A 13,508-nucleotide genomic window follows, 5' to 3' on the forward strand; every position below is an offset into this window, starting at 1 on the left:
CTCAAAGGGATCCAAGACATAAGCAAGTTAGGAACCTCTCCCAGGGAGCTGAACGTGGGGCCTCTGTGATGCTGAACACAGGGAAGGGTTGTGCTTGGCCAATGTGTTGCATCCCTCTGTTCCCTCTGCTCTCCCATCTGATCCTGGGCTCTGTGCCCTTCCAGTCAACAGACCAAAGGGTACTCTGTCTGTGTGGTATGTCTGTAGTAAAACTGCTGTTACACATTGTTATTCACTGACTGTTAGAAAAATTCACTTTGCTTTAAACTTTTGGCAACAGAGGAAAAGAAAAAGATTTGTATCCCTTTGAGAAGTCAAAGGAAAAATTTCCCCCTTTTCAAGGAAACAACTTGGTTCAACAGGCTTTTTTCCCTTTTCAATTTGTCTATCAGATGACCAAGAGCTAAATGTAAAGCTTAAATGAAATCTCCAACTACTATCTCTCAGCTTCCCACACCTATTTTTCTTTCTTCTTTTGCATAGTTTATAACTAAATGATGCATGTACCTGTGTTTTTATAGGAAGGTCAGTTCAAATATCCTTAAAGAACTTATTCCTACAGAGTATGTATTACCTTATGTAAAACATACTGAGCTTATATCTTAGCCTATGGATTACACAGTCTAACATAGTCTAACACATAGGCTTAGTGTACTCATACAGCTCATACTGAGAAAACTGTGATGTTCTCTATACCATGAAAATACTTTTTTCTTAAGAATGAGACAAGGGGCTGGAGTGATGGCACAGCAGGTAGGGCGTCTGCCTTGCATGCGGCCAACCCGGGTTTGATTCCCAGCATCTCATATGGTCCTCTGAGCACCGCCAGGGGTAATTCCTGAGTGCAGAGCCAGGAGTAATCCCTGTGCATCGCCAGGTGTGAACCAAAAAAGCAAAAAAAAAAAAAAAAAGAATGAGACAAAAAAATGGCTCAAATGATCTTATTTTATCTCTGACTCTGTTTGCAGATAGTTTCTCATAACTTAAAAGTTGGTAGGAGTACGTTAGTTCTTTCATCACAGTTTTCTAAGGAACTTTCCTGTGCCTTAGATTAAATTAGATTTCTTAGTTAGAACATGTCTGTCCCATATTCCAAAAACTGTAATTGTAAGTGAATTATTAATGGAAAATTCATTTCCCCAAACCATCGGTTGTGATTTTTAAAAGTTTATGGTATTAGTGTCATAACTTGTACTGATTTTGTCACCTCTGTAAAACTTTCCTTAAGGCAAGTCATGTGTACTCTTTCATTACAAACCACAGATGACTCTGAATGGATTTAAGACTTAAGTATTTTAGGGGCCCAGGAGACAGTGAAGTAGGCAGGGCCCTTGCCTCATATACTATTGACTCAGGTTCAATCCCGACACCCCATATGGCCCCCGACAACTACCAGGAGTGACACGCTAGTGCACAGCCAGGAGTAATCCCTGAGAACCACCAGGTCTGCCTTCCACCCCCACCCCCCAAAAGAGTTAAACATATTTCAAGTGGAGCAAGGAAAATCTCTCAACAAATGGCAGTGGGAAAACTGTTCAGTTTCATGTGAAGAAACAAATTCAGATTCTTTTTTCATAGCATGCACAAAAGCCAATTCAAAGTGAATTAAAGACCTCAATGTCAGACATGAATCCATAAAACATGTTGAGGAAAATATAGGCATAACTCTCATGACAGAGAATCTAGAGGCATCTTCAAAGATTTAATGCCACTGGTCAAGCAAATGGAAGCAAACAGAAACAAATGGGACTATATCATGGTAAGAAACTTCTGCATTGCAACAGAAATGATGTCCAAAAAAACCCACAAAAAATATTCTTCAGACCGGGAGAAAATCATCATGGAAATGCAAATCAAAGCGATAATAAGATATCACTCCACATCAGTGAAAGTAGCACACATCCATCAAAAGCTAAAAACAACTAGTGCTGGCAAAGATGTGCCACAAAGGAACCCTCATCCTTTGCTAGTGAGAATGTTGACTGATTCAATCTTTTTTGGAAAACAATGTCTAGACAGTCCTCAAAAAAGCTAAGAATTTAGCTTCCATATGACCCCCCAGCAATTCTATCCTGAGCACCTATACCAACAGCCCAAAACCATTTCAGAAAAGACATTTGCACTGCAGCACTATTTATAATAGCCAGAATTTGAGAAACAACTAAGTGCCCAAGAACAGATGACTGGATAAAGAATACATATGGCTGGAGTAATAACACAGTGGGTAGGGTGTTTGCCTTGCACATGGCCAACCTGGGTTTGATTCCCTGTATCCCCTGTGCATCGCCAGGGGTCACCCAAAAAGCCAAAAAAAAAAGGTGTGTGTGTGTGTGTGTGTGTGTGTGTGTGTGTGTGTGTGTATTTCACCCCCCTCTGAAGAGTATTACGTTAAGTGAAGTCAAGCAGAGGGAGTGTGGCAGATTCAGAATGATCTCTCTCATATGTATGGGATAGAAAGAAGCATAGTAGAAATAACAAAATGCCAAAAGCAAAAGAATCTAAGAATTATACCACAGTACTGAGATTCCCACAGCAGTGAGATGTGAGGTGAAGGGAAGGGCAGGTAGAGGGTGTGTTGAGGTGGAAAAGGCTGAGGGTGACCCCAAGACAATGGGGAAGGGAAATAGGCATTCTAATCCTTCAGGCTTTTTATATATTCCCTCAACCTTGGCGTCAAGAAAAACCCATCGGTACCCGATGCAGGAGCCCACCTTGTCCCACTTCATCCGGAGCTCGTCCATGGTGACAGTGCTGTAGGGGTTGCTCGAGCTGATTCTGATGTTGTAGCTCTGAATCACCTTCTCCACCTCGTTCTGGATGGCCATGATGGACTGGCGTTCCCCATCCGCCTCTGGCAGAGTAGCCTTGAACTGCTCATGGGCAGTGATCAAACTCTAACCCAGAGACACAAGCAGAGAAAACGCCGCTTTATTTCAGTGTTTGTTTCACAGACGTCATAGGCGCGTTTGCACCATGTAACTGCCGTGACAACTGCAGGAATCCTGCAAGGAAAACCATGCTTGATGTTTCAGAAAAGCGACCTGGTGCACGAAAATTAAATTCTGCAAATATGGTAAAAGGCTATCAGAGAAACTAATGACTATTAATCAGAAATCTTTTTAAAATTGTGTGTGTGTCTTTTAATATTGGCTCTAGATTACAAAATGAAAATGCCAAAGAAAAAGAAAAATGGAGGGGGAAAGCAAGAGGAGGTTTGGAAATAACACGGGGCAAAGGTCTCTATGGTGGAGAGGTAAAGTATTTGTATATATCTAGACCACTAGACCCAACACTACTGCAAGCATGAGACACAAATTATGACCATGAACTTAAAATGGTCTTTAGTAGGAAGTATATCACTGCAGGGGAGGTGAAGGAGAATGGGCGCGGGGGAGGGGGGGTTGGACCCTGGGACATGGTGGAGGGAAGCTGACACTGTGGTGAAGGGTGTGATGCTGAAATGTGTTAGGCATGAAACCTTGCTGTTGTTGGTATCGTAAACTCGAGTGTCTAAATTAAAAAAAAATGAATTATCAGTCAAGGAGTCAGGCTGGGGGGGCTGGGAGAACCTGGAGTGGAGGGATGGGGACACGGGGTGGTGGGATTAGAGGTGGGAATATTGTATGCCTGAAAACCCATTGTAAAAAAAGATATAAATCATGCTGTATAAGTTAAAAGTAAGAAGTAAACAAAAAGTTTTTACTTAAATAACTTGCTTTAGTTATTCCTGAGCACCGGCTTAGGTATAACTTTCTATATTTTTTTCTTAGTAAAAGCAAAATGAATAAAACAAATAAAAAAGATTACAATTAGTACGACTTAAGTGCAGAGCTGGGGTCCTATTACCTGGATTTCTTCAATACTGTGGACAATAAACATGTCCTGCAGGTCCTCCATGGCACCCTCCATCCAGTTGTTGAAAGGAGCAGCTCTCTTGGCAAACTCCAGATGAAGTTGGTCGATGGTTTCTAGCAATTTCTCAGTTCTCTAGAAATTGGTTAAATAAAAGCAACTATTGTTGTAGAGTAAGTAAAAAGTCTCCAAAACCATAAAAATGTTCAGGGCAATAAACTATTCTCTGCATTTTGTTCATCATGATGCATGTGATTTATAGCATGTGTATTCCTAAAATTAACAGGTGGGCAAATGATTAGGTTAAACCATGCAGGTTTCTGAAACCTTCTGAATGCTATTAAGATTTTACAGCATCCTGATCATTGTATGATTGTAACTCAAACATGAAAGCTTGTAACTGTATCTCATGGTGATGAAATAAAATACAAATGTTTTAAAATGACCTCATGGTATCCAGAGTAATCTTCTCTAAAGTACTTGAGCATTTGTAGTCCTCTAGTACATGCAACTTTTTTGAAAACAGATTCCACAGAGGACCCTGCAATACTTTCTGCATTAGAGGAGCTGGTGGCCGGATGCTGCTAGATAACAGGAGAGTTAGGGCATCTTCTCCCTCTCATTTTATTGTCAACACTGTGCAGAGTCAGCACAGCCTTTCCCCAACATCACATGCCTTCAGTTTAATCCTCACTCAGGATTGAACAGCGAGCCCCTCTGTGTCTTCGGGCATATGAAAGCACAAGGCTTCAAGCAACAGAGGCCAATGCACTACCTGCTTTGTAAAGCATTCGGGGTCCGCAAGTCTTCTCTATTTGTATTCATTTCTCCTCCTGTTCCAAAATGTTCATGTGGTCTCTGTTACATATTGGGTCTTTCCTCTTTCTTAATTTTTTGTTTTTGGTGTGGAAGGGATGGAACCCAGGGCCTCTGCAAGTGAAGTATGCATCCTGCAAACCTAGCACGGAGCTTTGTGTCACTTAGCAGGATTTCTTTCTTTAGGTAGGCACGTCACTACCATTGAGCATCAGGAAGCTGGATGTCGTGGTTTTTATTTAAAAAAAAAAAGTGTCATCAGGGGCCAGAGAGATAGTACAGCAGGTAGACTGATTGCCTTGCATGCGGTTGACCCGGGTGTGATCTCTGGCACCCCATATGGTCCCTCGAGTCAGCCAGGAATAATTCCTGAGTGTAGAGCCAAGGCTACCCCCTGAGCACTGCTGGGTGTGGCCCCCAAACAACAACAACAAAAGTGCCATTAGACTCAGAAAACTGGTAGTTGTTTCTTTCCTTCCCATCATATGAGTTCTTATAAGGTGAACAATAATTAGCTACAGTTTAAACATGAGCCACATTATGCTTCTGAGAGAAGCCTTGTTCAGGCCAAATTCACTGTGATTCTGTTCCTTACCCATTTGCTGGTTGGGGGAAATGGTTCCCTTTGCTCCTCTACCATTCGATTCTTCCCAATTTCCTAACTCAGCCACAGCTCAACGGACTCTTTAGAAAAACTACTGGAAAGTCTCAGGATCACGGGATTTTTTCCCCCCCTTTAACTCAAAAGTGTGCCTCACCTCTGTAGAGATAAATAATATTGCAAAGCTACCCACTTTTCATCTCCCTCTTTCCCCTCCTTTGTATGTTCCCCTTCGAGTGTCCTTTCCCTCGGCAATGTGCTTGATAAACCACGTCATGGAAAAAAACAGAAAACTAATACTAGAGAATTAATGAGCCCCTATGAAAAGATTCCATGTCAACAGGTGGCTGCAAGAGTTCACCTCCAAGGCCTCTCTCCTCTTCTGAGTAAGCGTTCCCAGTCTGTCCCACTGGTCACAAATTTTCTGGCATCGGTCATTGACATTCACAGCATCATGATAGTCCAGTTCACTATGAGAAGTACAAAATCAAGGTTAATGTTTTCAGACCAGAAGAAGAAAACTGAAGCCCGGGCTGAAAACAAACAGAAAATTGTGTTGAAGCTGATGGTGAATGATCTGGGCATTTCAGGATTTTATTTGTCGTGACCTTTGCAAACAAATCGCTATCCAACATGGTTTTCATTAACTGAAGAATAAGTAACATGCTTGCTGGTCCACAGGTTTCTAAGCAGAGAAACACCCCGTCCTCTCCATGCTGCTGTTGAACTTTCTTCCCCTTTTATTTCTTGGCCGGGCCCAGGGAGGAATTATTTTTAAGAGGCGATGTACCTGTGAGTGGAGCCAACTATCTGTCTTAGAGGACGTCCCCGTGGGCCTCTCTGCTGCCACAGTGACTGGAACAGCCAAATGAGTCAAGAGGGTGGGGAGAGGGGCAGTATCAGCTTGCAACCCATAGTGTCCTTGGCTCCTTGGAAGGGCACGGCCTTGGCGCTGGGAGGAGCACTTAGGCCACAGGAGAGCCACTGGCATGTCTAAGGCCGGTCTCCTCAGCATAGAAAATTTCTACTTTTAGGTGGACGGCACAGTTGTGTGCCACTAGTGCAACACACAAACAAGATGATTCCTTCCTAAAGGAAGTCACCCATCCTTCCTAAAGGAAGTCACCCATCCTCACCAGCCCTGGCTATGTGTACTATATGGACCAAAGGAAAAATAATTTTCATTTGCCATGACAGCAAATTCTCAGGAGGGTCACAGAGTCACTCCAGGGGAAAATGAGTGAATCCTATACAAAATGGAATCACCCTTTTTAAGCTGACAGCTATAGGGGTATAAAGACATCTTCAGGAGACTTAAAAAAAAATCCAAGATGAAGTGCTTCTAAAGGAAAGTCCCTTATATTCTATCAAATTCATTTTCTTTAGGTTTATAATTATTAATTTGCTTTTTGGGTCACACTCAGTGATGCTCAGGGGTTACTCCTGGCTCTGTGCTCATGAATTACTTCTAGCGGTGCTTGAAGGCCCACATGGGATGCTAGGGGTTGAACCCGGGTCTGTGCATGCAAAGCAAATGCCCTACCCGCTATACTATCGCTCTGGCCCCAGGTTTATTATTATGGAAGTTGAATGGTTTATTATTAAAGTGTTCTTATTGTACAGCAAAGCTGTTGCTTTGTTGTAGAAAAGTAACAACAAAGGGGCTTGAAGCAATAGTACAGTGATTAGGGTGCTTGCCTTGCACACAGTCAAGCTGGGCAAAATCCCTGACACCCCACATGGTCCCGGAGCTGCCAGGAGTGATCCCTGAGTACAGAAAATGGAATAAGCTCGAATACCACCAGGTGTGGCCCCCAAACAAACCAAAAAATAGCACAAGCAATCACAGTACATTACAAAATTAAAACAGGATAGTTCATTTCACACTATATACATCTACAACTACACTTCACTGCAGGTGACTGCCAATGGAGAGATCATTAGGTATTTTTACCTAAATCCAAGGATGGATGTAAGCAAATCACATTACATAAAGCTTAAGATAGCAATGTTATCTTTGAATAAACTCTTTAAAAATATATATGTGTATATATATGTGTGTACACACATATATAAGGTAGCTTTTAACCGAAACACATGTACAGTGTCTGGAAATCTGATTATAATATCCGAAGCCTCATTGATTGGGGCTTTGTAATGATTCAGCATTGTAGGAAAGAGGCAACCGGTGCTCATCTGTAATCATAAGAAAATTAAGAGGTGTTTTCTTCTTGATAGCATTGTGGCAAGAAGTCTTTCTGTTGCTGCTTTTTTTTTTTTTTTTTTTTTTTATTTTATTTTATTTTATTTTTTCTTCAAGACATATTTTATTGAACCACCGTGAAAACAAAAAAAATACAAAGCTTTCAGGTTTAAGTCACAGTCAAATACTGATTAAACCACCATCCCTTCACCAGTGCACCCGTTCCACCACCAAGAACCCCAATACACCCCCCTCCCACCCCACCCCCATCTAAGTAGTTGATGATATTCCCATTATTCTCTCTATATATTGAGTACATTTCATATTTCCATACAGGACTCACTATTGTTGATTGGAAATTTTCCCCAACAATCAGGCCTGCTGAATAAGCATCATCTAATAATTTCTCTTCCTTGGTAAAAGTGAAGACTTTGAGTCCGCGCGGCCGCGATAGCGGCCGCGCGGTTTTGGGTTTCTAATACTTTAGCTCAGTTCACAGTCAAAATGGATGGCTGCAAGAATCTGCTCTGGTGCCAAAATGGGTTAGGAGACCTCAGGATCACAGTCAGTAGGCGGGAGGCTCTGCTTCTCGTGCCGCGGCTCTTGGTTCATCTCTGGGCGGAAGGCGCGCCGGGAACACCTCCCCTCCCAGGATCACCTACAGGCTACGTCACTAAAGAGAGTCCTACCTCCTGGTGTAGGGGTCTTAGAGGGTGGCTCTCACCGCGTGGCTGCTGCCGCTGCCGCCATTTTCGCTCAGAAAAATGGGGTGGAGAGGGAAAAAAATCCCTCCCCGGGCTGCACGAGGTTGTAGTTCAGTTCGCAGTCAAAGTGCATGGCTGCAAGAATCTGCTCTGGTGCCAAAATGGGTTAGGAGACCTCAGGATCACAGTCAGTAGGCGGGAGGCTCTGCTTCTCGTGCCGCGGCTCTTGGTTCATCTCTGGGCGGAAGCTTTTTTTTTTTTTTTTTTTTTTTTTTTTTGCTTTTTGGGTCACACCTGGCGATGCACAGGGGTTACTCCTGCTCTGCACTCAGGAATTACCCCTGGCCGTGCTCAGGGGACCATATGGGATGCTGGGATTTGAACCCCGGTCGGCCGCGTGCAAGGCAAACGCCCTACCCGCTGTGCTATCTCTCCAGCCCCTGTTGCTGCTTTTAGAATCTGCGATATTCAATCTCTTTGCCCCAGTAATGTAAGACAACTATGCTAGATTAAGCTGTTTCATTAGTCAGGGATCCACTTTCACTCCTTAATACATTTTATGCAATTTATCATATGTTTTTTTCACTCATTAGTTCATCTGGTTCTGAAGGGTGACTGAGTGGCATCTTGATGAGCCAACCATCTTTTTTACAAGACTTGTTGACAAGTCCTGGATTTTCTGCAAGAGCTTAATTAACTTCAGTCACTTCTCCTGAATAGGAAAACAGAGTTTGCTAGCAGCTTTCTTTCTTTTTTTGGGGGGGGGGGAGAGGTCACACTATATACCCCATATAGTGATGCATGGGGTTACTCCTGGCTCATGCACTCAGGAATTACTCATGGCGGTGTTCGGGGGATCATATGGGATGCTGGGAATTGAACCTGGGTTGGCCGCGTGCAAGGCAAACTCCCTACCCGTCGTGCTATAGCTTCAGCCCCTTGCTAGCAGCTTTCACACCTTCTAAAGCACCAAACTCATCATGTTGGTTCAATTCTGTCCCAGCTTCAGGCAGAGTGCAGTAAACAGCATGGCAAACTGCTGACTCCACTGTTCCAATATCACTTCCTGTTGCTGTCTTTCATGTTTGTCTGTGAATTTACACACTGAGCGGGACTGATGCAGAATTTACACACTGGGCAGGTACACATGCTATCTGGATGCACGGGTCTGGATAGCACGTGTACAGTGCCTGCAGCCCCGGGCCTGTACCAGGCTGTGTATAAGCTGCAGGCAGCCACACACACACACACACACACACACACACACACACACACACACACCCCTGCTGCTGCTCGCCACAAGTTTGTAGGATGAAGGCTTTAAGTTTATTCTTTTCACCTTGAATTTTAAGGTAATGGTTCATGGCTGGGGCCCCCACTTTATACAACATTCACTATCCTCATTGAATAGTATCCCACCTTGTACTGAGTAAAGGACACGCCTCAGACTCTGCTCTTGAGTTCTTTAAAGGGGGGAAGGTACTAAGACGTTCCCTGATGTAGTTCAGCAGTACAGTACTTGCCGTGTATGAATAAGGTTCTGAGTTTGACTCGCAAAACGTGCATGCGTGCACACACCCTCTGTACACATGAAGTTATCACATAAAGTTGTCAGTTTGGCTTTGCCCTCTCTCGGACATGTTCTCACTTGCTGCATCTATGTCTCTTTGCTTGCCCGTTAAGCTCATGTTCTCTCTTGAACATGTTTTCCACGTCCTTCCCTAACCCTTTACATTTTTCTAAGTAAGTTCAGTTCAATAACAGCTATCTAGCTCCAATAAAATAAATTAATAAAGTGTGTCAATTCTTTGTGTGTGTGCATGCGTGTGTGTGTGTGTGTGTGTGTGTATGTGTATGGCGGGGGTGGTGGGCATGGCATGGGGATCAGTTTTTGAACATCCTGTATGCAAAACATGCTTATATACATCCTTGGCAAGTCTGTTCACTTTGTGTTTCTTTGGGGGGCCACACCCAGCTGTGCTCAGGACTTACTCTTGACTCTGCACTCAGTGTCACTCCTGGCAGTGCTGGGGACCATACCTGGTGCCAGGGATATAACTGGGGTGAGCTGCATGCAAGACTAGTGCCCTACCCGCTGTAGTATCCCTCCATCCCACATCTGCCCACTTTTTTTTAAAATTTTATTGAATCACCATGAGATAGTTACAAGCTTTCATGTTTGGGTTACAATCGCACAATGATCAAACACTCATCCCTCCACCAGTGCACATTCTCCACCACCAATATCCCTGGTATACCCCCCCTTTCCCACCCTCCCCCTGTCTCCATGGCAGACAATATTCCCCATACTCTCTCTCTCCTTTTGGGCATTATGGCTTGCAACACAGACACTGAGAGGTCATCATGTTTGGTTCATTATCTACTTTCATCTGCCCACTTTTAAGAGCAGTTGCCTCACAAACACTGCACTGAACTGAGATGCACCAAGATTCTTGTACTTAGAGTTATAACTTAAAACAAAAACCAATCAAAATATATCAGTAGTTTACATTTTCCTGAATACAAAGTGAAAGGTTATTGCTCCTTAAAGTGTAAATATTAAGGACAAGAAATACTTCAAAAACAATAACCTGAAACTCCTTTGACTAATCCCTACGAAAATACCACTGCTTTCCTCCCTACAGTTATCTTTAAGGTATTCATTCCTCCCTCTTTTCTCTAATTCATACCTAGCCATTCTACACAGCTTCAGTTCCAAGGAGGTTTGCATAACTGTGCCTACCATTTTTAATGTACCTTGAGAGCTGCACATTTTGACCTATTATTTTAGTAAAGATAAAAACGAAAGTTAATAATAGTAAGATGAGCACTGATTAAAATTCAGTATCTAGTTCCTTTCTTTTTGTTAGAGTAATGCCGCATTGTAACATTACAATTCAGGGGTGCATCCTTAGAAACCAACTTGTGTTTGATGGTAATGAGTTCATTTAAAGCCCAATTCCATTTCACGGTACAACTGGCCCCTTTCGGATGACTTATCAGCTCTTCCTCCTTCCTTTCTCATAAGCATTAATTCCTTCTTATACTGTAGTTCATTTTGTGGTTCCTTTCTTTTACTGAGGGTTTGGGTCCATCCAGAGATGCTCTGAGGCTGCTCCCTGCTCTGTGCTGGGGGTTGTTTCTGGCAGTGTGTGGATCAAGTTCAAGCAACACAAGCGCCATCACCCCTGTACTGCCTCTCCAGCCCCAGGGTGCTGCTCTTGACTGTGTGAAGATATAGACATTGTAGGTACTAAAATGACATAAAGTTAGTAGTTAAGTTTTAGAGGTCATTATTTGTGTTTTTTTCTGGGGAAGGGGGGAAGGACACATCCAGTGGTGCTCAGGGGTTACTCCTGACTGGTGCTGAACACAGTTGGGGCTGCCCCCAGCAGTACCTGGTGGAACCATGTTGACTGGTGCCAGGGACTAAACCAGGGGCCCCTGCATGCAAAACAGCCAGTGTACCCCACTGGGCTTTCTCCCCAGCCCTGGGAACACTCACAAGTCGTTTTTTTTTTTTTTGGTTTATGGGTCACACCTGGCAATGCACAGGGGTTTCTCCTGGCTCTGCACTCAGGACTCACCCCTGGCTCGGAGGACAATATGGGATGCTGGGAATCGAACCTGGGACGGCCGCCTGAAAGGCAAATACCCTACCTGCTGTGCTATTGCTCCAGCCCCTCACAAGTCATTTTAATCACTCCAAATAGTTACGGGATTGGATATAATATGATGAGTTAAATATATACTTTGACCTCTTGCACCTCATGGCAGAGAGAGGGATAGCTCATTGGTTATCAATATGGTCCCCAGACCCAACAAACAGAATTACAAAAAATATACAAAAATAAATAAAAAGAGGTATGAAGAACCCTTAAATAGCTATCATTGGTTAAGGAGGGTGTTTTTGTTTTACTTTTGATTTCTGGACCATACCCAGATGTTCAGGGCTTACTCTTAGCTCTGTGCTCAGGGATCACTCCTGTCGGTGTTCAGGGATCAAATCCCTCAAATATGGGATGCCGGGGATAAAATCTAGGTTTTCTGTGTGTAAGGCAAGCACCTAATCCACTGTATGATCACTCAGACCTCCACATGGGGAATTTTAGAATGAAACATACAGAAATAAATGTTTATTATTATGATTTTGAGAAGTAATCCTCATGTGACAAACTCCAAAAAGTTTGCAGCTATCGGAGATTGCTCATGGGGCAAAACACATGCTTTGCATGCAGTAGACCTGGATTCAATCTCCAGCACCATCTGAGCCCCCAGGCACCACGGGGAGGGACCCCTCCGAGCAGTCACATTGCTCGATGAAGTCTTTGAGCACTGCCAGGTGGGACCCAAAGTAGCAAAAACTAAAACCAAATTTTTTTTTTTGGTTTTTGGGTCACACCTGGCGATGCACAGGGGTTACTCCTGGCTCATGCACTCAGGAATTACTCCTGGCGGTGCTCAGGGGACCATATGGGATGCTGGGAATCGAACCCGGGTCGACAGCGTGCAAGGCAAATGCCCTACCCGCTGTGATATCGTTCCAGCCCCTAAAACTGAAAAATTTTAATGTGGTATCAATTATTATGCAGGGGAAAGATGTGGTTAAAGATTTCTATTTGAAAAGAGAACTGTGCTCTTAAGGAGGATCTTAAGGAGTACTGAAAGGAGGAGATTTCGAGGAGCACCTGAGTGCTGAACTTGGAAACTGCACCTGCGCTCCTGGGCTCTGTAGCATATTAGCAACTACCATAAAATAAAGAGCAAGACAGCACATATTTTCCAAACTTATTCCTCTTTCTCTGGGAAGTAGTGCTGCCTCTGCTGAGGCTAGGGGTGTTGCTTGATGGGATGGCACGGGGATTCTACCACAGCTCCAAAGACCCCCAAACTGAAGTCAGTTCATCTATTTAAAGTTCAAAAGAAAAGGGCCGGAGAGATAGTACAGTAGGTAAGGTGCTTGCTTCATACAGGGCTGACTCATTTCAATTGCTGGCCCAGATAAGGTCCCCTGAGCACAGAGCCAGGAGAAATCCCTGAGCTCTGTTAGGTAGGTGTGGGCCCCCAAACCACCACCCCTCACCTTCACATGCACGAACGACAAGATGGCCAGAGAAAGAGCTCAAAGGGCTGGATTACTTGCTTGGCATGCAAGAGATCAGTTTTTGTTTTGTTTTGTTTTGCTTTTTGGGTCATACCCAGCAATGTACAGGGATTACTCCTGGCTCTGCATTCAGGAATTACTCCTGGCGGTACTCAGGGGACCACTGGGTAGCTGAGAATCGAACCTGGGTCGGCTGCGTGCAAGGCAAACGCCCTACCTGCTGTACTA

At 43.7% G+C, this 13,508-nt stretch overlaps 1 protein-coding gene across 3 annotated transcripts in view; it reads right to left on the bottom strand.

Moving 5' to 3' along the window:
* The window catches only part of ACTN2 (actinin alpha 2), a 90,290-nt gene that overhangs the window by 10,206 nt on the left and 66,576 nt on the right, over window positions 1–13,508 (bottom strand). For all 3 annotated transcript variants that reach the window (XM_055147107.1, XM_055147109.1, XM_055147108.1), the window contains 3 exons: window positions 5,631–5,739; window positions 3,847–3,987; window positions 2,712–2,894 (listed from right to left, as the gene is read on the bottom strand). In XM_055147107.1, the coding sequence (XP_055003082.1) occupies window positions 2,712–2,894; window positions 3,847–3,987; window positions 5,631–5,739 (433 nt within the window). The remainder of the gene's footprint in view (window positions 1–2,711; window positions 2,895–3,846; window positions 3,988–5,630; window positions 5,740–13,508) is intronic.

The sequence above is a fragment of the Sorex araneus genome, chromosome 9, assembly GCF_027595985.1.
Source record: "Sorex araneus isolate mSorAra2 chromosome 9, mSorAra2.pri, whole genome shotgun sequence".
Taxonomy (NCBI): domain Eukaryota; kingdom Metazoa; phylum Chordata; class Mammalia; order Eulipotyphla; family Soricidae; genus Sorex; species Sorex araneus.